This window comes from Hibiscus syriacus, unplaced genomic scaffold (genome assembly GCF_006381635.1).
Source record: "Hibiscus syriacus cultivar Baekdansim isolate YM2019G1 unplaced genomic scaffold, ASM638163v2 tig00002840_pilon, whole genome shotgun sequence".
NCBI lineage: Eukaryota > Viridiplantae > Streptophyta > Magnoliopsida > Malvales > Malvaceae > Hibiscus > Hibiscus syriacus.
The window spans coordinates 7641020-7663584 of NW_024061947.1; the positions used below are offsets into that span (position 1 = coordinate 7641020).

The 22565-nt window shown below is 38.0% G+C and overlaps 1 protein-coding gene across 2 annotated transcripts in view; it reads left to right on the forward strand.

The window, feature by feature from the left end:
* Window positions 1–22565, forward strand: part of LOC120156222 — a 34997-nt gene that overhangs the window by 5969 nt on the left and 6463 nt on the right. For both annotated transcript variants that reach the window (XM_039167614.1, XM_039167611.1), the window contains exons 6-20: window positions 924–1098; window positions 2973–3101; window positions 3203–3805; window positions 3919–4518; window positions 5504–5572; window positions 6064–6177; window positions 6277–6522; window positions 7298–7345; window positions 7457–7603; window positions 8740–8901; window positions 8984–9046; window positions 10048–10158; window positions 10265–10348; window positions 10446–10493; window positions 10679–10753. In XM_039167614.1, coding sequence (XP_039023545.1) covers window positions 924–1098; window positions 2973–3101; window positions 3203–3805; window positions 3919–4518; window positions 5504–5572; window positions 6064–6177; window positions 6277–6522; window positions 7298–7345; window positions 7457–7603; window positions 8740–8901; window positions 8984–9046; window positions 10048–10158; window positions 10265–10348; window positions 10446–10493; window positions 10679–10753 — 2674 coding nt within the window. The remainder of the gene's footprint in view (window positions 1–923; window positions 1099–2972; window positions 3102–3202; window positions 3806–3918; window positions 4519–5503; window positions 5573–6063; window positions 6178–6276; window positions 6523–7297; window positions 7346–7456; window positions 7604–8739; window positions 8902–8983; window positions 9047–10047; window positions 10159–10264; window positions 10349–10445; window positions 10494–10678; window positions 10754–22565) is intronic.

The following is a 22565-nucleotide window of genomic DNA, read 5'->3' on the forward strand; positions in this document are numbered from 1 at the left end:
CATGAGTCATAAAATATGCTCAAGTTCTAATATTGAATTGTTTTATGTTTGAAACCAAAAGTGGTTGAAAGTGCACCTTTCTTGTAGAGTCAATTTTCCGCTGTTTATTGTTCCTGGGTATCCTGCTTAAGAGTTAAGAATTTGTTGCGAAATTGGTGGTTCATTGATGATACTTAAAAAGATTCTAGAGAAATTTTGACTCTGCTTTGGAATGTGGGAATTAGCTTGATCTATAAAGAGCTTCATTGGAAATATTGGTAACGTCAGTAGAAAGTTCGGTTTGACTACAGTGCCGAGCAAATTACAGAAGTCTTGGGGAGATAGGGAACATTAGTTGATTTCAGGGAAGATTATTTTTCTCTTGGGTAAAAGCTAGTGATCAGAGACTTTTGTCAATGATGGATGGTTGATCTGGGGTTTTTCTCTTGTTTGTTTTGAAGGTCTTTGTATACTTGTTGAGTCCATGCTTAGAAATATTGTTTTGGCATTACAATGTGTAGCTTAAGATATGCAAACTGCCTTTTTGGTTTTCTTTTGGGTTCATCTGATTACGTACTGCTTTAAAGTTTCATCAGTGATAGAAGGGTGTTGGATTAGGGGATGGGTCGCTAAATTATTGTGGGGCTCTTAGGATGAAGGAATCAGAAATGAGCTTCTTCTAATTGTTCTATCGTGCCACTCTCATCCTTAATATCTGAATGAAATGCTAACCATGATCTGAAATTTAGATTAATTGTTACAACTTATAAGATGTCTCACAAATTTATCTTTCCTTTTTATCTTGTCCAGAAATAGGTTTAAGTTTCAGCAATTATTCGTTCATTCTTGTAGTTGTTTGATTGTGTGGACCAAGAATATTTTTCCCAATCCTAGAGATGCTTTATATTATCTTTCTGTAATCTGTACCCTTTTTTGTTTGGCAGTCTTGCTGCCATAGCGAGGAAGAGGCCCCAACACTATGCCACTGTTCTTTCTGCACTGCTTGATTTTAATCCGAACCTTGATACGGTGAGGGAATGCCATAAAGCCAGTGTTCAGTATTCCGTGAGAACTTCGTTTTTGGGATTCCTGAGGTGTACTTACCCTCCCATTGTAGAGGTAACTTCTTTCTTTCTTTTGTGTGTGTGGTTTTTTAGGTTTTTTTTGGGGAGAAAATCGCCTCAGTGACCAAAAATGCCTTATAATATACGATTTTAACCAACTTTTTTGGATTTGCCAAAATGACCAACAAAATCGCAATGCATTTCGCGTTGCGATAGTTGAAAATCGCGTTGCGATAGTCTACAGTGTCGTTGCGATTTTCCATTTCGCGTTGCGATAGTCTACAGTGTCGTTGCGATTTTTCATTCCGCGTTGCGATAGATGAAAATCGCTTTGCGATAGTGTACAGTCATTGCGATCGTTGCGATTTTCCATTTCGCGTTGCGATAGTTGAAAATCGCGTTGCGATAGTGTACAGTGTCATTGCGATTTTCCATCTCGCATTGAGATAGTGTACAATGTCGTTGCGATTTTCCATTTCGCGTTGCGATAGTCTACAATGTCGTTGCGATTTTCCAAATTCGTTGCGATAGTCTATAGTAAATTAAAAAAAGATTTTGTTTCTTAAGAATTTTCTCTAAAAAGATAGTATCCGCGCGGACGTGTCGAAGACACGTATTACCACGACCACGACCACGACCCGACCCGAGACGAGACGGCGGCGGCGGCGCGCGAGAGTCCCCCTTGTTCTCTTTCACTCAACAAGGAAATGGGAAATCCAAGCCTTAAATACACTTCCCAATAGTGTTTCCAATACTATGTGGGATTGAGCATTACTCAACACTTCAAAGAAAATATAGCAATTTTTGTAACATGTTTCCCACTTAATCCACATATCTAAAACATTTTATCATTTTATCAAGAGAATTAAAAGAGTTGTAGATATCTACATTTCAATTCAAACTTATACATATAGTTTTAATATGATAAAATGTTTTAATATTTTTAGATATGGATTAAGTAGGAAACATGCTACAAAAATTACTATATTTTCTTTGAAGTGTTGAGTAATGCTCAATCCCACATAGTATTGGAAACACTATATGGAAGTGTATTTAAGGCTTGGATTTCCCATTTCCTTGTTGAGTGAAAGAGAACAAGGGGGACTCTCGCGCGCCGCCGTTGTCTCGTCTCGGGTCGTGGTCGTGGTCGTGGTCGTGGTAATACGTGTCTTCGACACGTCCGCGCGGATACTATCTTTTTAGAGAAAATTATCGCAACGACACTGTACACTATCGCAACGCGAAATGGATAATCGCAACGCGATTTTCAACTATCGCAACGCGAAATGGAAAATCGCAACGACACTATAGACTATCGCAACGCGAAATGGAAAATCGCATCGACACTGTAGATTATCGCAACGCGAAAAGGAAAATCGTAACGCGAAATAGAAAATCGCAATGCGATTTTCAACTATCGCAACGCGAAATGCAGCGCGAATTTGCGATACTGGATATCGCGTTGCGAATTAGAGATCGCATTGCGATTTTGTTGGTCATTTTGGCAAATCCAAAAAAAAAATGGTTAAAATTGTATATTATAAGACATTTTTGGTCACTGAGGCGATTTTCTCTTTTTTGGGTGGGGGTGCTATTCACATACCGAATCTAGAGTTAAACGATGTTTTTGGGTGTAACTAATATGTACACAAATCAGTTAGAATTTGGCTGCTGATTATCAATGTCTTCTAGAACTTAGTTTTTTTTTTTTGAAATTTATCTTTATTATTCTCTCCCTAAATGACTGATCACTTTCTTGGTAGAATTATTATTCAAAGGCTGAAAGGTCTCACAATTACCTTTTTGACAACTCCTGGCCTGTTGAATGTAAAAATGGAACATATGCCATTGTAACTAGTAATTTTGACTTTTAGGGGTTATTCAGTGTTCTTGCACCTGACAAGTTGGGTATTTTATTTTAATGACCAGTCGAGAGAGAGATTGCTTAGAGCTCTACGAGCAATGAATGCAGGGGATGCTGCTGATCAAGTCATCAGACAGGTTGAAAAGATGATAAAAAATAGTGAGCGTGCTTCCAGGGAAATTCAGTCAGTCAGGGTAATGATTTTCGTTAAGAAAACTGTTCACTACATAATTTGAGTAACATGTTTCATTGCTTGTTAGCTTTCTTTCTCATGGTAAATAGAACATGTTTTCAGGATGATCAAGCATCAAGCCAAGCATATATTTTAGGGGATGTGTCAAAGAAAAGATCCATGCCTCAAGATAATGAAGAACTAACAAATAGCTTTGAGATGGCCTCCAAGCGTATTCGCTCTGGTCCCAATTCCTACTCGACACCACCCACTCAAATTAGCGATTCGGGGCACGATTTTTCTTCTGTTAATGGAGCATCTCCTAATTTACCACTTTCGGATGATAATTTAACTCCTGTTGAGCAAATGATTTCAATGATTGGTGCTTTACTTGCAGAAGGAGAAAGAGGTGCTGAATCTCTTGAAATTCTTATTTCAAAAATCCATCCTGATCTGCTGGCTGAGATTGTCATCACAAATATGAGGCACTTGCCTAAAAGTCCTCCTCCATTATCGAAGGTTGGGACATTGGCTACAACTCAGCAAACTGTTAACGTAAATAGTCGGGTTCAAGTTGTCCCACCTCCTGTTCCAACAAATCCTTTGCACACTCCTCTTTCTACTCCCCAATTGCCTGTTACTTCAGCTGCTACAACCAGTTCATCCATATCTGATACATCTACTGTCAATAATTTTGCTGCAGATGCGAAACGTGACCCAAGAAGGGTAACTGCCTTTTTCTGTCATCATATGTTTCTTTTCAAAATGATTAAACCTTCCCAGGTTAGGATCGTTATAAATGCATTTCGTCAAATGGAAGTTAACACTAACTTTTTCAGGATCCCCGTCGCCTAGATCCACGACGGGCTGCTGTGTTTGTTGGAATGTCATCCACACATGTTCTGGAGGACAGTGGAACTGAAATGTCTGAATTTGATGGTTCTGTTTCTAATAAGCCTCTTTCAGTGCCAGTTCTCGAAATCCCTCCTGTGCGTTCTATGCATAACATTCAAAGCAATGATAAGATAATAGAAGGTTCATCAATTGTTGGTGTTGAGCAACCATCTCCTGAAGGGGATGGTGAGGATGACATTTCTCCCATTCTAGAGGTCAATAGTACTTCCAATCGCACAGTTTTTCCATATATGGATGATGTAGAATCAGCTGAATTGAAAGCAGATGCCGAAGTGAAACTTGAGACCGATGAATCATTGTCTCCAGATTCTGATCAGAATTTCCCAGGTTCCATAACCATATCTTCTTTGGACGAGGCTGTTCGGGATTTACCGGTGCTACCGTTATATGTTGAGCTTACTGAAGAGCAGAAAAGAAATGTGAGAAAATCAGCAGTTCAACAGATCGCTGAATCATACCTGCATCTTTATTGGTCAGACTGTAATGAAACGCGCATGGCTTTACTTTCCCGGTTGGTTGGTCAGGTGACATGCTACATATATTTATATATGTATACATTATGATTTTCTCTGAATGTTTGCTGCTGCCTTTTCTCTTTCCTGTCTTAACGTTGTATTGTTTTAAATCTTGGCATTTGTTATCTTGGAAACTGCTGCTGATTAAATCAAGAGTAATGCCTTAACATCAGTTCAGAGCTTACATACTGCATAATAGATATAGATTTTTAGATGAATGCCTAAAGTTTTTTTTCTGAACTCACCCGCTTGGTTGTGTGCCTTAAAAGCTCTTCTAGTTCCATCTAATTACTTGAGAACAAAGGCAACCACCACTTTTAGAGCAATAGAGAGTCAAATATAAATGATAGTGTGTCAGTGGTTCTGCAGAAAAGCAGTCTGCTTCAAAGGCCAGTGGGCAATTTTCAGGTTATAGTATAATCTTTTCCATTTTTCTTAATGAACTGCTGTTGAAGTGCTTGGCAAATATGCTATGCACTGGGCATTGACAACTAATATATTGGACAGGTTTAGGGAAAGTGTTACTTTTTTTTGGGGGGTGGGTGGGTAGGTTGACAAACCACCAGTGTGGTTTTCTGAATAGATCTGAGAAAATATGGTTGCGGATAAATGGGTTTGATTTGATCTATTTATGAAGGGGAAAAGGCAGACAGATCCATGTTTTGGTTACATGAAACAAAATTGTTTCATGTATCAAAGTCTTCTTTAGAAGGTATAGCTTTTCTCGAACTGAAAGTCTAAATGGGTTACTGAAGTAATGTTCTATTCCTTTTCTCAATGTGTGGGGTTCATATTTTCCCCTTTCATATCCTGGACTTGACAAGTTTTCAAAATGGTCTTGCCTCATATTTTACTAAATTGCATACTTGAATCTAGAATTATGTTGGATGATTACTCAAATTTTAGACCTTTAGATTATGAGCATTCATTCTTGTTCTATAAGTGCCTATGCTAGATGACATTCAAAATATCATGTGGTTATGTTTCCTATCAGATTGATGCCGATGATGACATTGTCGTCACGTTGGGGAAACAAATTGTCGAGGATTACCAACAACAAAAGGTATTCTAGTTGTAATATTTTCTTTGCTGCTTTTGATTTTTGACTCTCTTCCTTTTGTTTAGTTCTACTCAGCGTTTATAACATGATTTACATTTCATTTGGTCAATTCTAGTGTTACACTTCTTTGGTGTCTGCGGCATTATTTTCTTTAGCCAAATAGTTTTCTTTTGATCAATTTGACAATGTTTTCGTCCTACTGGTATGATGGTTGTTTCTTGTTGATTATTTGGTTGGGATACAATCTTTGTTCTATACAGTATGGCTTAATCTCAGGTTTTCATTACTTCCATTTGATTGTTTTTCTTGTTTATTTGGCCAAGAAGGGAAATGTGAAACCATTTTCTTGTTTATTCAATTTCTAACTTGATGGATTCCAGTGCCTACCTGCAGTAGATGTTTTCTGTGTGACCTAATTTTGGTGGATTGTTGTTTTGACATTCAAAGATAGTATTGCAAGTTGTATAAAGCTGTGTTATATTGGTGTTTCTCAGGGTCACGAGATTGTATTGCAAGTTCTCTACCATCTTTATTCTCTCACAGTTGCAAATTCAGTTGACAACTCTTCATATGCTGCTGTTCTTTATGAAAATTTTATCCTGGAAGTGGTAAGCAAAGTATTTAAGTGAACCAACTTCTTACTCAACACCCCACACACCCCCACCCAAAAAAAAAATAATGGATTTATCTTGTTTACTTTTCTGCAGTCCAAATCTTTGCTGGACACTCTTCCAGCCTTGGATAAATCATTTAGCAGACTTCTTGGTGAAGTTCCATTTCTGCCTGACTCTGCCTTGGAACTATTAGATGATCTCTGCTCTTCTGATGTGTTTGATATTACTGGGAAAGAGATTCGTGATGCTGAACGTGTGACACAGGGCCTTGGTGTGGTCTGGAGTTTAATTTTGGGACGTCCAAATAATCGGCAAGCCTGCTTAGGTATAGTACTGAAGGTAAGTTCGCTACGACAATTTTAATAAGAATTTGTTTGTTGGTTTCATGCATAAATCTACATTTGTTGAATTCTTGTCTTATAATTATTCCATAATATTATGTTTAGTTTACCTGTGAGAAAGCCCATTCTTACATGACAAATATCTTTAAGTTTTCCTAGGCTATTATTTTCAACATGGAGTGGAGAAGCATCATAATGCTTTTAGTCCCATTCTATCTTTTTTTTGTTAGGAATAGTAGGCCTCATTAAAAAACCCCTTCATGATTAATGGAACTTGAAAATAGTTCCTTAATCAGCGGAAGGAGGAAAAGAGAACCCTAGGATTTCATTAACCTCAAATAATTACAAAGTAATACAAGGTCTAATCTCCCTCAAGAGATAGAAAACCAAAAAGAAGCAGCCCTTAACAGAACATAATTATCAACCAATACCAGCCTTAGCTAGGACGTCCGCCTCTATATTGGCTGTCCTACTAACCCATCTAATAAGACCTTCACAAACTCTAAGCTTCTGAATAATGACTTTAACAATTTGAACATAAACGGCAGGACATGAAACAACATCCTTAACCCAGCCAATTGCCACCTTGCTATCACTCTCGATAATCAATCTATCTTTAAACCTATGGCGAATAGATTCATAAAAATCTATACCCTTTAGGATAGCTTTCAATTCCATCAAAGTTGGAGGCCCCGGACCAGCTTTCTTCTTGTGTTTTATGCATGATTTATTTTTGCCTGCTTTCTTATATTTGTTACTCTTCCCGATGGCAGTGTGCTGTTCATTCTCAAGATGATATTCGAGGGAAAGCTATCCGGCTGGTAATCAACTTGCTTCTTTATAACATCTTTTCATGTTATCAAGCCTTCAAAGAGTTTGACTCTGTTGCAAAGATTAGTCTTTTCTCACTTTCCTGAATTTATACTTTACAGGTAGCAAACAAACTTTATCAACTAAACTACATAACGGGGGAAATTGAGAAATTTGCAACAAATATGATGCTGTGTGCTGTGGATCAACGTGCTGCAGGTGCTGAGTTTATGCAGTCTGGATCCATTGATGAAAGAGTTGAAAGGGAGGTTAGGGATATTTTCTAAAGGCCCCTGCTTGTTTGTTTTTAAAAGTTTGTCAAACGTCAATATTAAGCTTTGTTAGCTTTGCTGAGTATTTGCATATGTTATAAAACTCTTTATCACTAAATTTAGATTGGCGAAATGGTTCTTAACTAAATACCCTGGGGTTCGGATTCAGACTGACCTTCTAATAGGGGATCCTACGCGGGCTGATAAACTCCTCCATAGTACGATTACTAAGAAGGTTATTGGCTGGACTCCTCCACCATCGGATATGTTCAAACTTAATGTTGATGGGGCAGTGACTGGAGATGGGATGCAGGGTGGTATTGGTGGTGTTTTGAGAGACTCCTTTAGTTGCTCTTTAGCTAATTTTTCTTCTGCAGTAGGGCCGGGTCTCCCTATAGTGATTGAACTGAAAGCTATTAAGAATGGATTGGTTTTTTTCTTTTCTTCCAATTGGGCTAACAAGGGTAGACTTATTTTGGAAAGTGATAGCAAATGTGTAGTGGAATGGATTTTAAAGCTACAACCTGCTCCTACTTTTTTCAGTGATTTGGTGGAGGAAATTGGAGTTCTTGTTACTGCTAAGGGCGTCGTTCTTAGATGGGTTCCTAGGAGTTGCAATATGGAGGCCGACATATTAGCTAAGCAGGGGATCGGTTGAGTGTTGCAGGCTTTCTGTTGAGTCTGATGACCTAGCTGAGGATGGGTTAGGCTAAGGGGTCTTTGTTTCCCAACGCTATTTGTATTAATGTCCTGTTTTATTATCGAGGTTTAGAGTGTTATGTATATCTTATGTTATTCAGGGCTAGAATGTATTGTGTATCTTATGTAATTTTGGTCTATTAATAAATTGAGGTACTCTTTTCCTCCCTCAATTAGTTGCCACTTTTCAAGAGTCAACTATGAGGGAGGTTTTTAATGAGACCTCCTATTCCTATCAAAAAAAATTGTGAGCTCTCTTGTATGCCTTGACAGAGAACCTGAGCCATATTCAGTGTATATCACCTTTTGTCAGTCTAGTACAAGTACCTACGCGTGCATTTCAGCATGTCCTGATTGATAAAAGTGAAGAATGTTGTCAGTCTTTAATTTGTTTCAAAATTTTATCTTAATTTTCCTTGCTGAAAATTCTTCAGGTTGGAAGGGGGGATGCATCTACTAGTGGATCCCAACTTTCAGAGCCCAGAGCTTATGGAATTGACCCCGAAAATACAGAATCAGCGAGTAATAATTCTTCAGTAGTGTCATTTCCTGAAGCTCAGCGATTCATTTCTCTGTTTTTTGCTTTATGCACAAAGGTTTGCTTCTGTTGGTTGTTCCTTTGTCTTTTTATGTGTATTTGTGGCCTATAATTGATTTTGATTTTCCCTCCTTTTTCAGAAACCTAGTCTTCTTCAACTATTATTTGATATTTATGGGCGAGCACCAAAAGTTGTAAAGCAGGTATGTCTTGTCTGTTTCTGGCTTTCTGTATTGTTCATCATTTAATTATTAGGAATAGATTAGATTAGGCTGCATGTCCTTGTAACATGGTTGCTGGTGTAGGTTGATGTAGCTTCACACAGATATTGCATGGTTTGCAACTTGTCATCTGTTTCAGTGATAGAAATAAAATAAGAGCTTATGTTTCCTGGAAAAAAACACAAGTTGTAGTGATTTGGTTTTAATGACATATCTAACTTCTGAAAGCCTAAGGTGACTCTTGTCGGGCATTCATAATGTAGGCGTTTTCTAAGCTGCCTGCAGTTAGGTTGATTTAAAGTTTGAATGTGATCTTCAAGTATGTATCATACAAATATGAAAATAAATTGTGTAGGTAAGAACAAGTTCTAAAGCTAATAATTGGTTACTTGGTTTAGTTTATCTTATTTGAGTAAACCACGAATCTTGATCAATCTGTTATCTATTACTTGTTTTCATTAGGTTAGCACTTTGTTTTTTAGTCAAGGCCGAGTTTAGTTTTGATCAAGTTATCATGAGATTCTATCTTTTTGTTTGTGGCCCTTGGTTGATGCAAATTTTACATACTTGCCGAATATAGGCAAGTTTTACATCCTTATCGAATATAGGCCCGAGTCCCAACTAAAATTGCAGGTTGCACTGTGGAATTCACTTTTCTTTCAGCACGTAATTGTAAACAATTTGTGAGAATCAATGACTGCCTTTGCATGGGGAAGGTGCGAGCCATTGATAATTACCAATTCCATATGTGCAGTAATGTAAGAAAACTTGAGAGATTCTGCCAGATGCCATCTAGATTGTCTCAATTCCTCTTTTTAAACCTTTTCCGGATATAGGATCCTTTCTTGACCAAGAACTTTCTTGTTGGATGCTTGAACTTTCATCTTTACTATTGTTGTTACTTGTTACCTTGTATTATCATATATGTAACTTCTATTGGTACCTTGATATCTTCATTTGTACTCTACTTCTTGTTGGTGTAGGCTTTTCATCGCCATATACCTATTGTAATTAGAGCCTTGGGTCAGTCTTATTCTCAGTTGCTCCAAATAATATCTGACCCACCCCAAGGAAGTGAAAATCTGTTAACATTGGTGGGCTCTATCTCCATTTCTATTCTTAAATTTATTTCAGCTTTGGAACTTTATTTCTTCTGTTCATTCTTGAACTACACTGATAGTGCTTTTGTTTTCTATCAAGGTGCTGCAAGTATTGACCCAAGAGACAGCTCCTTCTCCTGATTTAGTAGCCAGTGTGAAGCATTTATATGAGACTAAGTTGAAGGTTTCTTTTTTTAGCTCATATGATTTCTGCCTCTTACAATCTTTCCTAATGATTATGATTTTGCCTTATGAACACCCTTATGGCTGTTTACTTGCAGGATGCTACCATTCTCATTCCAATGCTATCTTCACTTTCCAAGAATGAGGTTTGTTCTGAATTTTCCTTTGTTTGTTCAATCTCTTAGCCTGATTGTGCATTCATTGCATTTAGAAAAACAAAGAAATGGTGAATTATTAGCGGTGTTGATCTGATTTCATATGCTCAGCTAAATATCTTAAAGCTGAAAATGTAGCTTTAATCATGTTGAGTATAACCATTAACTGTTCTCAGGTGTTACCTATTTTTCCTCGGCTTGTTGACCTTCCATTGGAAAAGTTTCAGCTTGCACTTGCTCACATATTGCAGGTACATGTGAATGCTATTCTTTTTCAATTTACTTGCTCACATATTGCAGGTACATGTGAATGCTATTCTTTTTCAATTTTAATATCTTTTTTTGCCTTGAATAGGATAATGTTTACCCTTAAACTCCTAGATATGAAATTTCGGGAAAAGATTGCTCTATTTATTTGTGTACTCTTAGAAGTTGCTTCATATCACTACCCTACTTTATCATTCCGAAGGAAGAAACAAGACACTTCTAGAATCAATAAATCCTAATTAGTTCTTATATAGCAAGGAAGAATGATAGAACAGGAAAGCGCTTTGGGTTTGTTAGATTTTCCAACACAGATGACTCAGTTAGAGCAGTCCATAGATTAAATGGATTCTGGTTATTAGGATATCGATTATCAGTCAAAGAAGCTCGGTATGGAGCTAGGAATCAAATCTGGAAACTGCAGTATCCATCAACTTCCATTGCTACTACCAGGGTAGAACAAGGAAAAAGCGTTAGTGGAGATAGTTCGGAGGATCTAGCAAGGAGGACTAGGCTAATATAGGGGGATGTAGATGAGGAAGTTGTTCGAAAGCTCCAGAAGTGCCTCGTAGGAACGATGGCGTCATTTTGCTCTGAGTCAGGTGGTAGACAGATTACAAGCAAGAGGTCTAGGAGGAATTAAGACCAAGTTCCTAGGAGGGAGAGATTTCTTATTGCAAATAGATGATGAAGAGTCATACAGAATTTTGAAGGAGCAGAATTGGTCGATTTTAAATGAGGTTTTCCAGGAAGTTCAACCTTGGTCAGAATCTTACAGAGCGTCGGAAAGAGTAACATGGATTAAACTATTTGGAATGTCGCTTCACTGCTGGAATCATAGCACCTTTAAGAGGATAGCACAACAATGGGGAGAATGCTTAGTGCTGGGAGAAAGCGCACTTAAAGAATTGGGCTACGAGGAGATGTCTATTATGATAGCAACAAGTAGAAAAGAATTAATTGATGAAGTGGTAGACTTGGAAGCAAGTAGAGATATTTTTAGAATTAGAGTAGTGGGGGACCACAGTACAGAAGAAAAGGATCCACTGGGTTAATTGGTCGCTAGTATGCAAAAAGAAAGAATTTGGGGGTTTGGGTATCTCAAATTTAAAATTGCGGAATAGGGCTCTATTGGGAAAATGAGTTTCCAAGTTTGGGACAGAGAAGGATTCTTGGTGGAAAAAGATTTTATGTTGCAAATATAATGTTGATAGGAAATCTATTGTTTTGAACAAGGAATTGCCTTCCAATGCTTCTTGGATTTGGAAAGGAGTCATCAATAATTATTGTCGAATGACACCGTCGGATTATGCTTTCGTAATCACCATATTTTACAGGTGGGAAAGGGAGATTCAATTAGATTTTGGCATGATAGTTGGTTAGGCAACATCCCTTTGAAGACCAAATTTTCCAGGATGTTTTCTTTGTCGGTTAAAAAGGATGGGCTCATTGCAGAATTTAAAAATGTTAGCAATGGGAGGTGGAGTTGGGACATTCACTTGAGGAGAAATTTGATGGATAATGAAATTGATCAATGGATTGAACTGATGTCGTTGTTGGATTCATTTCAGCCTGAATTAGAGACTAAAGACTGTTTCATTTGGAAAGGAAATGGTGAGGGTGTGTTTTCGGTTAAGTCATGCAGTAGCCTAATTTCCAGCTTGTCCGAACCAGATTTGTCATGGTCAAAGATTGTTTGGAGTGGGTTATTACCTCCCAAAGTTGAGGTTTTTCTTTGGTAGGTGGTACATCAGAAGCTGGCTGTTAAGACTAATTTATTGAGTAGGGGTGTCCAAGGAATTCAAGATTCTCTATGCACGTTTTGTGGTTTGGAGCAGGAGTCGGTTATTTGCTCTTTTCGTGTCAAACTGTGTGGGAAATTTGGATGCGCATCCTTCGAATGTGGAATTTATTTTCTGTTTTTCCAGATAATCCTACAGGTTTTCTGCTATCATGGTTTGAGTTAATGTAGAAATCAGACTATAGAAAGAAAACAGACTGTAGGAAACAGTCAAGTCTGTTATTTTATTCTTGCTTACTTTCAATAGAAACATATTACATATTTATATACAAACTATGCCTCTAAACTAGGAAACTCTAAGTTAGGAAAGATACTAATCCTAGGAGGTGTAATCCCTTGAAATAAGGGATTTGAGAAACATAAAATAATTACAGAATCTCTTGACAGCTCATTTCTATAATTCCTACACTCCCTCTCAAAATGGTGTATATATGTTGTATATACCCAGTTTGAATGACAGCTCATCAAAAGTCACTCGTGGAAGGGCTTTGGTGAAGATATCTGCAAGCTGTTTCTTCGTCGGAATGTACTGCAGTTGTGCAACTCCATTGTTGACCTTCTCGTAAATAAAATGTCTGTCTATCTCAATGTGTTTCGTTCTATCATGCTGCACTGGGTTTTTTGCTATACTCATAACTGATTGACTGTTATTAAAAATCTCAAAATTCTTCTTGTCATTTAAATCCAGTTATGTGAGCAGTCTTTTAATCCACATTCCTTCACATATTCCGAGAGCCATTGCTCTAAACTCTGACTCAACACTACTTCGAGAGACAACAACTTGTTTCTTACTTCTCCAAGTCACCAAATTACCCCAAACGTAGGCACAATAGCCACTAACTGACCTTCTATCAGTTAATTCACCTCCCCAGCTTGCATCCGTATAAACCTTCACTGTTCTGTCTTGATTTTTTCTAAATATAAGTCCAGCTCCTGGGGTAAACTTCAAGAACCTTAGAATTCTGTTAACAGCTTCCAAATGTTCTTCTCGAGGATCACTCATATGTTGGCTGACAATGCTCACTGAGTATGCAATATCAGGCCTGGTCAGTGAAAGGTAGATCAACTTCCCAACTAACCTTTGGTAGGTTTCCTTGTTTACTGGATTTCCAGTCCGGTCCTTGCAAAATTTCAAGCCTGGCTCCATTGGAGTTTCAACTGGTTTGCAGTCGAGCATCCCTGTTTCTGCAAGAAGATCCAAAACATACTTACGCTGGTTTATGACCAGCCCTTCTTCGGACCTTGCAACTTCCATACCCAGGAAATACCTCATACTCCCTAAATCCTTGGTTTCAAACTCCTTTGCAAGATTCATCTTTAGCTTTTTTATTTCTTCTATATCACTGCCAGTTATAATCATATCATCTACATAGACAATTAGGAAGGTTATCTTACCAAGGTGTAATTTTTCTGAATAATGTGTGATCCACTAGGCTTTGTTTGAAACCATTATGTGTCATAGCCTTAGCAAATCGATCAAACTAAGCCCTGGGAGACTGTTTTAAGCCATATAAGGATTTATTGAGCTTGCACACAGTTTTCTTAGTGACCTTTCCTTCTAATCCGGGGGGACCTCCATGTATACTTCTTCTTCAAGGTTCCCATTTCAGAAAAGGATTCTTTATGTCCAGCTGATGCAATTTCCAGTCCATGTTAACAGCTACTGATAACAATATTTTGATGGTATTCAATTTTGCAACCGGTGCAAAAGTCTCCTGGTAGTCGATGCCATAGGACTGAGAAAACCCATTAGCAACCAGCCTTGCCTTGTATCTTTCCACACTCCCATCCGAATGATATTTGACTGTGAACATCCACCTACATCCAACAGCTCTCTTCCCTTCTGGCAAATCTGTCAAACTGCATGTCTTATTCTTTTGCAACGCTTTTATCTCTTCTTTCACAGCCTTTTTCCACTCAGGAGATTGAAATGCTTCTGTCACATTTCTTGGGATTTTCACACTGTTAATGCTGACAGTGAAGGCCTTGAAATTAGGCTGTAATTTCCCATATGCAACATACTCATTTATGGGATGAGCAGTGCATTTTCTTACCCCCTTCCTAATAGCAATAGGAAAGTCATCAAGATCAACAGTAGTAGCCTCTTGGTAACCATCATTACCTTTTGTTTCAGATGCAACATGATCCGAATCTGGTTCTTGGCTTTCAGAGGCAACAGGATCCGAATTTGGTTCTTGGCGAATGCTAGTCTGACTGATTTCTTCAGCAACATCTTTCCTTCTTCTTGAGTAAACACTGAGTTGTTTCGGATGGGGAGTTATGGTTTCAGGGTCATTGTTAGGTGCATTTTTTATAGTGGTGGAAAGGGTTTTGCACGGACTAGAGTTGAGGTAAGAAGAAAGGTAATTCATCAGAGTTATTTAGGTTATTCCCATCACCCTCACTAGGAACTGGAACTGTGCTAGCCGGCTTTGGAGAGTCAGTAATAGGTAAAGAAAAGATAGAATGTAAAGAAATATTGGTTTGAACAGACTGAAATTCCTTGTAACTCTTCCCTTGAATTTTTGTTCCCAAAAATAAGGTTGGTTTTCAAAAAATGTAACATCAAAGGAGACATGTCTTTTTTGTGGAAGGTGAGTAACACTTGTAACCCTTCTGACTCGAAGAATAGCCCAAGAACACACACTTTATGGACCTAGGATCTAATTTCCCTCTGTTGTGGACATGAACAAAGGATGTACACCCAACCACCCGAGGAGAAAGACTTGAGTTTAAATGTTTAAAATGGGGAAAAAATTGAAACATAACCTTAGTAGGAATTTTGAAATCTAAAGTCTTACTTAGCATTCTATTGATGATGTACGTGGCTGTAAGAAGAGCTTCCCCCCAAAGATACTTTAGGAGCATTAGCAGCAAACAGAAGAGACCTAGTAACCTCTAGAAGATGTCTATTTTTCCTTTCTGCTATCCCGTTTTGTTGAGGTGTGTTGACACAAGACGTAAGGTGAACAATGCCTTTTTCCTTAAAGAAATACCCAAGAGTTTTATTCAAATACTCGCTCCCATTGTCACTCAGAATTTTCATTTTTGTGTTAAATTGGGTCTCAACTTTTTGATAAAAACTTTTAAAAAGAGACTCAACCTCAGACTTTTCTCTCATTAAGAATACTCATGTTGTCCTAGAGTAATCATCTATAAAAGACACAAACCACTTATACCCAGAAATACTTTTGACAGGAGAAAGGCCCCAAATGTCACTATGAATGATGGAAAAAGGTGGTGTTGGTTCGAATTTGGCTGCAATATACGGTTTTCTGGTGTGTTTGGCTATTTGACAAATTTCACAGGAAAACAAGGATGAATCTTTATTTAAAAATAAGTTCGGTAACATTTTGGAAAGAGAGAAAAAATTAGGATGACCTAATCTAGAGTGCCATAACATAATTTTATCGGTATTGAGATCAGAAGATAAAATTGGTTTCCTAAGAGCACTGGATAAGGCATGATTATGAGATGTTTTACCTCCAAGGGTGTACAATCCTTTGCCCAACCTAGCACTACCAATCACCCTCTTCGAGTCCTGTGCTTTAAAAATGCAACCACCAGTACCAAACACAACATTACAACCAGAATCTTTAATTAATTTGCTGACTGATAGCAGATTGCATGCAAGTCTAGGAACATAGAGGACATTATGAAGTATTAGATTTTTGTTTAATGTAACATAACCACTCCCTTTGACTGTAGTGAGAGAGCCATCTGCTATTTTGATAGAAGCTGGTAAGCTGCTTTCATTATATTCCTCCAAGAGATCAATATTTCCTGTCATATGATCTGATGCACCCGAGTCTATTATCCATTGTACCGAGAAAGCATATGGATTATTTCCATCATTAGCAGTATAAGTCACATTGGTAGGCTTGGCTGTCATACAGCTCAAAATCTGCTGCAGCTCCTCTATCTGTTTCTTGCTAAAACTGCTTGAGGAATCATCTTGAGAGGGAATATGTAGAAAACAGACTGTAGAAAACAGACAAGTCTGTTATTTATTTTTATTCTTGTGTACATTCAGTAGAACATATTACATATTTATATACAAATTATGCCTCTAAACTAGGAAACTCTAAGAAAGGAAACTAATCCTAGGAGATGTAATCCCTTGAAATAAGGGATTGAAAAAACAGAAAATAATTACATAATCTCTTAACTTAAGGGATTGACAACTCATTTCTATAATTCCTACACTCCCCCTCAAACTGGTGTATATATGTTGTATATACCCAGTTTGAATGACATCTCATCAAAAGTCACTCGTGGAAGGGTTTTGGTGAAGATATCTGCCAGCTGTTTCTTTGTCGGAATGTACTGCAGTTTTGCAACTCCATTGTTGACCTTCTCGTAAATAAAATGTTTGTCTATCTCAATGTGTTTCGTTCTATCATGCTGCACTGGATTTTTTGCTATACTCATAGCTGATTGACTGTCACTAAAAATCTCAAAATTTTTCTTGTCATCTAAGTCCAGTTCTGTGAGCAGTCTTTTAATCCACATTCCTTTACATATTCCGAGAGCCATTGCTCTAAACTCTGACTCAGCACTACTTCGAGAGACAACAGCTTGTTTCTTACTTCTCCAAGTCACCAAATTACCCCAAACGTAGGTACAGTAGCCACTAACTGACCTTCTATCAGTTAATTCACCTCCCCAGCTTGCATCTGTATAAACCTTCACTGTTCTGTCTTGATTTTTTCTAAATATAAGTCCAGCTCCTGGGGTAAATTTCAAGAACCTTAAAATTCTGTTAACAGCTTCCAAATGTTCTTCTCGAGGATCACTCATATGTTGGCTGACAATGCTCACTGAGTATGCAATATCAGGCCTGGTCAGTGATAGGTAGATTAACTTCCCAACTAACCTTTGGTAGGATTCCTTGTTTACTGGATTTCCAGTCCTCTCCTTGCAAAATTTCAAGCCTGGCTCCATTGGAGTTTCAACTGGTTTGCAGTCGAGCATCCCAGTTTCTGCAAGAAGATCCAAAACATACTTACGCTGGTTTATGACCAGCCCTTCCTCGGACCTTGCAACTTCCATACCCAAGAAATACCTCATACTCCCTAAATCCTTGGTTTCAAACTCCGTTGCAAGATTCATCTTTAGCTTTTCTATTTCTTCTATATCACTGCCAGTTATAATCATATCATCTACATAGACAATTAGGAGGGTTATCTTACCACTCGGTGTAATTTTTCTAAATAATGTGTGATCTGCTTGGCTTTGTTTGAAACCATTATGTGTCATAGCCTTAGCAAATCGATCAAACCAAGCCCTGGGAGACTGTTTTAAGCCATATAAGGATTTATTGAGCTTGCACACAGTTTTCTTAGTGACTTTTCCTTTTAATCCGGGGGGACCTCCATGTATACCTCTTCTTCAAGGTTCCCATTCAGAAAAGCATTCTTTATGTCTAGCTGATGCAATTTCCAGTCCATGTTAACAGCTACTGATAACAATATTTTGATGGTATTCAATTTTGCAACCGGTGCAAAAGTCTCCTGGTAGTCGATGCCATAGGACTGAGAAAAACCTTTAGCAACCAGCCTTGCCTTGTATCTTTCCACACTCCCATCCGAATGATATTTGACTGTGAATATCCACCTACATCCAACAGCTCTCTTCCCTTTTGGCAAATCTGTCAAACTCCATGTTTTATTCTTTTGCAATGCTTTTATCTCTTCTTCCACAGTCTTTTTCCACTTAGGAGATTGAAATGCTTCTGTCACATTTCTTGGGATTTTCACAGTGTTAATACTGGCAGTGAAGGCCCTGAAATTATACTGTAATTTCCCATATGCAACATACTTATTTATGGGATGAGCAATGCATTTTCTTACCCCCTTCCTAATAGCAATAGGAAAGTCATCAAGATCAACAGTAGTAGCCTCTTGGTAACCATCATTACCTTCTGTTTCAGCTGCAACAGGATCTGAATCTGGTTCTTGGCAAATGCTAGGCTGACTGATTTCTTCAGCAACATCTTTCCTTCTTCTTGAGTAAACACTGAGTTGTTTCGGTTGGGGAGTTATGGTTTCAGGGTCATTGTTAGGTGCATTTTTGGTAGTGGTGGAAGGTGTTTTGCACGGACTAGAGTGCTGAGATAAGGAGGAAGGTAATTCATCAGAGTTATTTAGATTATTCCCATCACCCTCCCTAGGAACTGGGACAGTGCTAGCCGACTTTGGAGAGACAGTAATAGGTAAGGAAAGGATAGGTTGTAAAGAAATATCGGTTTGAACAGGTTGAAATTCCTTGTAACTAATAGGCTGTAAAGAAATATCGGTTTGAACAGGCTGAAATTCCTTGTAACTCTCCCCCTGAATTTCTGTTCCTGAAAAATAAGGTTGGTTTTCAAAAAATGTAACATCAAAGGAGACATAGGTCTTTTTGGTGGAAGGTGAGTAACACTTGTAACCCTTCTGACTCGAAGAATAGCCCAAGAACACACACTTTATGGACCTAGGATCTAATTTCCCTCTGTTGTGGATATGAACAAAGGCTGTACACCCAAACACCCGAGGAGAAAGACTTGAGTTTAAATGTTTAAAATGGGGATACAGCTGAAACAGAACCTTAGTAGGAATTTTGAAATCTAAGGTTTTACTTGGCATTCTATTGATGAGGTAAGTGGCTGTAAGAAGAGCTTCCCCACAAAGATACTTAGGAGCATTAGCAGCAAACATAAGAGACCTAGTAACCTCTAGAAGATGTCTATTTTTCCTTTCTGCTACCCCGTTTTGTTGAGGTGTGTTGACACAAGAAGTAAGGTGAACAATGCCTTTTTCCTTAAAGAAATACCCAAGGGTTTTATTCAAATACTCACTCCCATTGTCACTCCTTAGAATTTTGATTTTTGTGTCAAATTGGGTTTTAACTTTTTGATAAAAACTTTTAAAGAGAGACTCAACCTCAAATTTTTCTCTCATTAAGAAAACCCATGTTATCCTAGAGTAATCATCTATAAAAGACACAAACCACTTATACCCAGAAATACTTTTGACAGGAGAAGGGCCCCAAATGTCACTATGGATGATGGAAAAAGGTGTTGTTGGTTCAAATTTGGCTGGAATATATGGTTTTCTGGTGTGTTTGGCCATTTGACAAATTTCACAGGAAAACAAAGACGGATCTTTATTAATGAATAAGTTCGGTAGCATTTTGGAAAGATAGAAAAAATTAGGATGACCTAATCTAGAGTGCCATAACATAATTTTATTGGTATTGAGATCAGAAGATAAAATTGATTTCCTAAGAGCACTAGATAAGGCATGATTATGAGATGCTTTACCTCCAAGGGTGTACAATCCTTTGCCCAACCTAGCACTGCCAATCACCCTCTTCGAGCCCTGTGTCTGAAAAATGCAACCACCAGTACCAAACACAACATTACAACCAAAATCTTTAATTAATTTGCTGACTGACAACAGATTGCATGCAAGTCTAGGAACATAGAGGACATTATGAAGTAGTAGATTTTTGTTTAATGTAACAGAACCACTCCCTTTGACTGTAGTGAGAGAACCATCTGCTATTTTGATAGAAGCTGGTAAGCTGCTTTCACTATATTCCTCCAAGATATTAATATTTCCCGTCATATGATCTGATGCACCCGAGTCTATTATCCATTGTACCGAGGAAGCATATGGATTATTTCCATCAGTAGTAGTATAAGTCACATTTGTAGGATTGGCTGTCATACTGCTCAAAATCTGCTGCAGTTCCTCTATCTGTTTCTTGCTAAAACTGCTTGAGGAATCATCTTGAGAGGCAATATGAGGCTCCTTTTGAAACCTGGACCGTGTGTGCTGCCAATCGGCTGGTTTTCCGTGCAGCTTCCAACATTGATCTATCATATGGCCTGGCTTCTTACAATGTTCACACCAAAGGCGATTTTTCCTCTGTTGCTTTGAAAATTTGAAAACTGAAATCTGAAAATCAGATTGAGAGGGGCTGGTCTGGGAAGTGATTTCGGATGCTGAGGGATCCGGATTAGCCATGAAAAAAATAGAGTTGAATAGGAATTGATTTAAAGAGAAGCGGAAATGGGATTGATCGCTCTAACCTGATACCATGTAGAAAACAGACTGTAGAAAACAGACAAGTCTGTTATTTATTTTTATTCTTGTGTACATTCAGTAGAACATATTACATATTTATATACAAATTATGCCTCTAAACTAGGAAACTCTAAGAAAGGAAACTAATCCTAGGAGATGTAATCCCTTGAAATAAGGGATTGAAAAAACAGAAAATAATTACATAATCTCTTAACTTAAGGGATTAACAACTCATTTCTATAATTCCTACAGAATATGGGCCTCCTTTTGAAACCTGGACTGTGTGGGCTGCCAGTCGGCTGGTTTTCCGTGCAGCTTCCAACATTGGTCTATCATATGGCCTGGTTTCTTACAATGTTCACACCAGAGGCGATTTTGCCTATGCTGCACTGAAAATCTGAAATCTGAAAAAACAGATTGAGATGGGTTGGTCTGGGAAGTGATTTCGGATGCTGAGGGATCCCGATTAGCCATGAAAAAAAATAGAGTTGAACAGAAATTGATTTAAAGAGAAGCGGAAATCGGATTGATCACTCTAACCTGATACCATGTAGAAATCAGACTATAGAAAGAAAACAGATTGTATAGTAGAAAACAGACTGTAGGAAACAATCAAGTCTGTTATTTTATTCGTGCTTACTTTTAATAGAAACATATTACATATTTATATACAAATTATGCCTCTAAACTAGGAAACTCTAAGTTAGGAAAGATACTAATCCTAGGAGATGTAATACCTTGAAATAAGGGATTTGAAAAACAGAAAATAATTACAGAATCTCTTGACATCTCATTTCTATAATTCCTACAGTTAAATCCAAATTCTGATATTTGGAAACTTATTCCGGGTGTTGTTTTGTGGATTGTTTGGAATTGCAGGAATCATATTGTGTTTGAGAATGGTAGACTAGATAAGGCTAATCTTTTCTTCTTGGTTAAGTATAGGGTGGCTTCTTGGTTCTTGGCTAAATTCAATGATCTCAATATCCAAGTTGACTGTCTGGTGGGTGATTTAACCTTGGCAGATTATAACCGTGCCCCTCCAAAATTGATTGGAGGTGTAGTGGTATTGGGGGTGTACTTCGGGATGTTGAAAATAATAGGTTGAGTTCTTTCTCAAGAGCGATTGGTCCAGGCCCCCCGATCCTAGCAGAGATTCTTGTGATCCAAGAAGTCTTAAACTTGTTTATTAATTCAGAGTGGAGGGATAAGGGGAGTCTGATTTTAGAGAGTGATTCATCTACTGCTTTAAAGTGGATAAATAACCCGCAGACTAGTCCGGTTCACTATGCTGATTTGGTTAGAGCTATTCAGAAGACTATGTTGCAATTCAATGTTATAACTACCCTGGTTAAGAGATGTACTAATGATGAAGCTGATGGCTTAGCAAAATCTGGTATAGGATAGTGTCAGGAGTCGTTTTTGTTTCGGTTATTTAGGAGTCTTGTTTTGGGTGTTTGTACGGGAACCTATGTACTCTATCTATTCTGTTTCTGGTTGTAATCCTAATTTCTGGTAATAAAATTTAGGCACTCTTTTCCTTCCTATGACTATTGAGTTTTTCGGAACTTGATGGTTATGAAGGGTTTTTTTAATGAGGCCACATTCTGATAAAAAAATAGTGGAATTTCCCACAGTTAGAAGTGATTCTTTGGTTCGAAAGTGGGAAGAAAAAGGTGGTGCGGTTGTAGTCTTTTCTGATTCACCAGCTGGAAGATGCGTGGACTCATCGGAGGAGAAGAAATCCGAGCGGTGTTCTGAGGAAGAAGACAATCTATTATGTTGTATGGGGAACAAAGCTAGAGGCAGCATATTGCTGGTCAAGGGAAGGTTCAAACGCAAATCGAGGAAGCGGGGGAACATGAGGAAGTGCTGCACCAGGCGGAGAGAGAATCAGAAGATGACAACAGTAAAATATGTAAGACT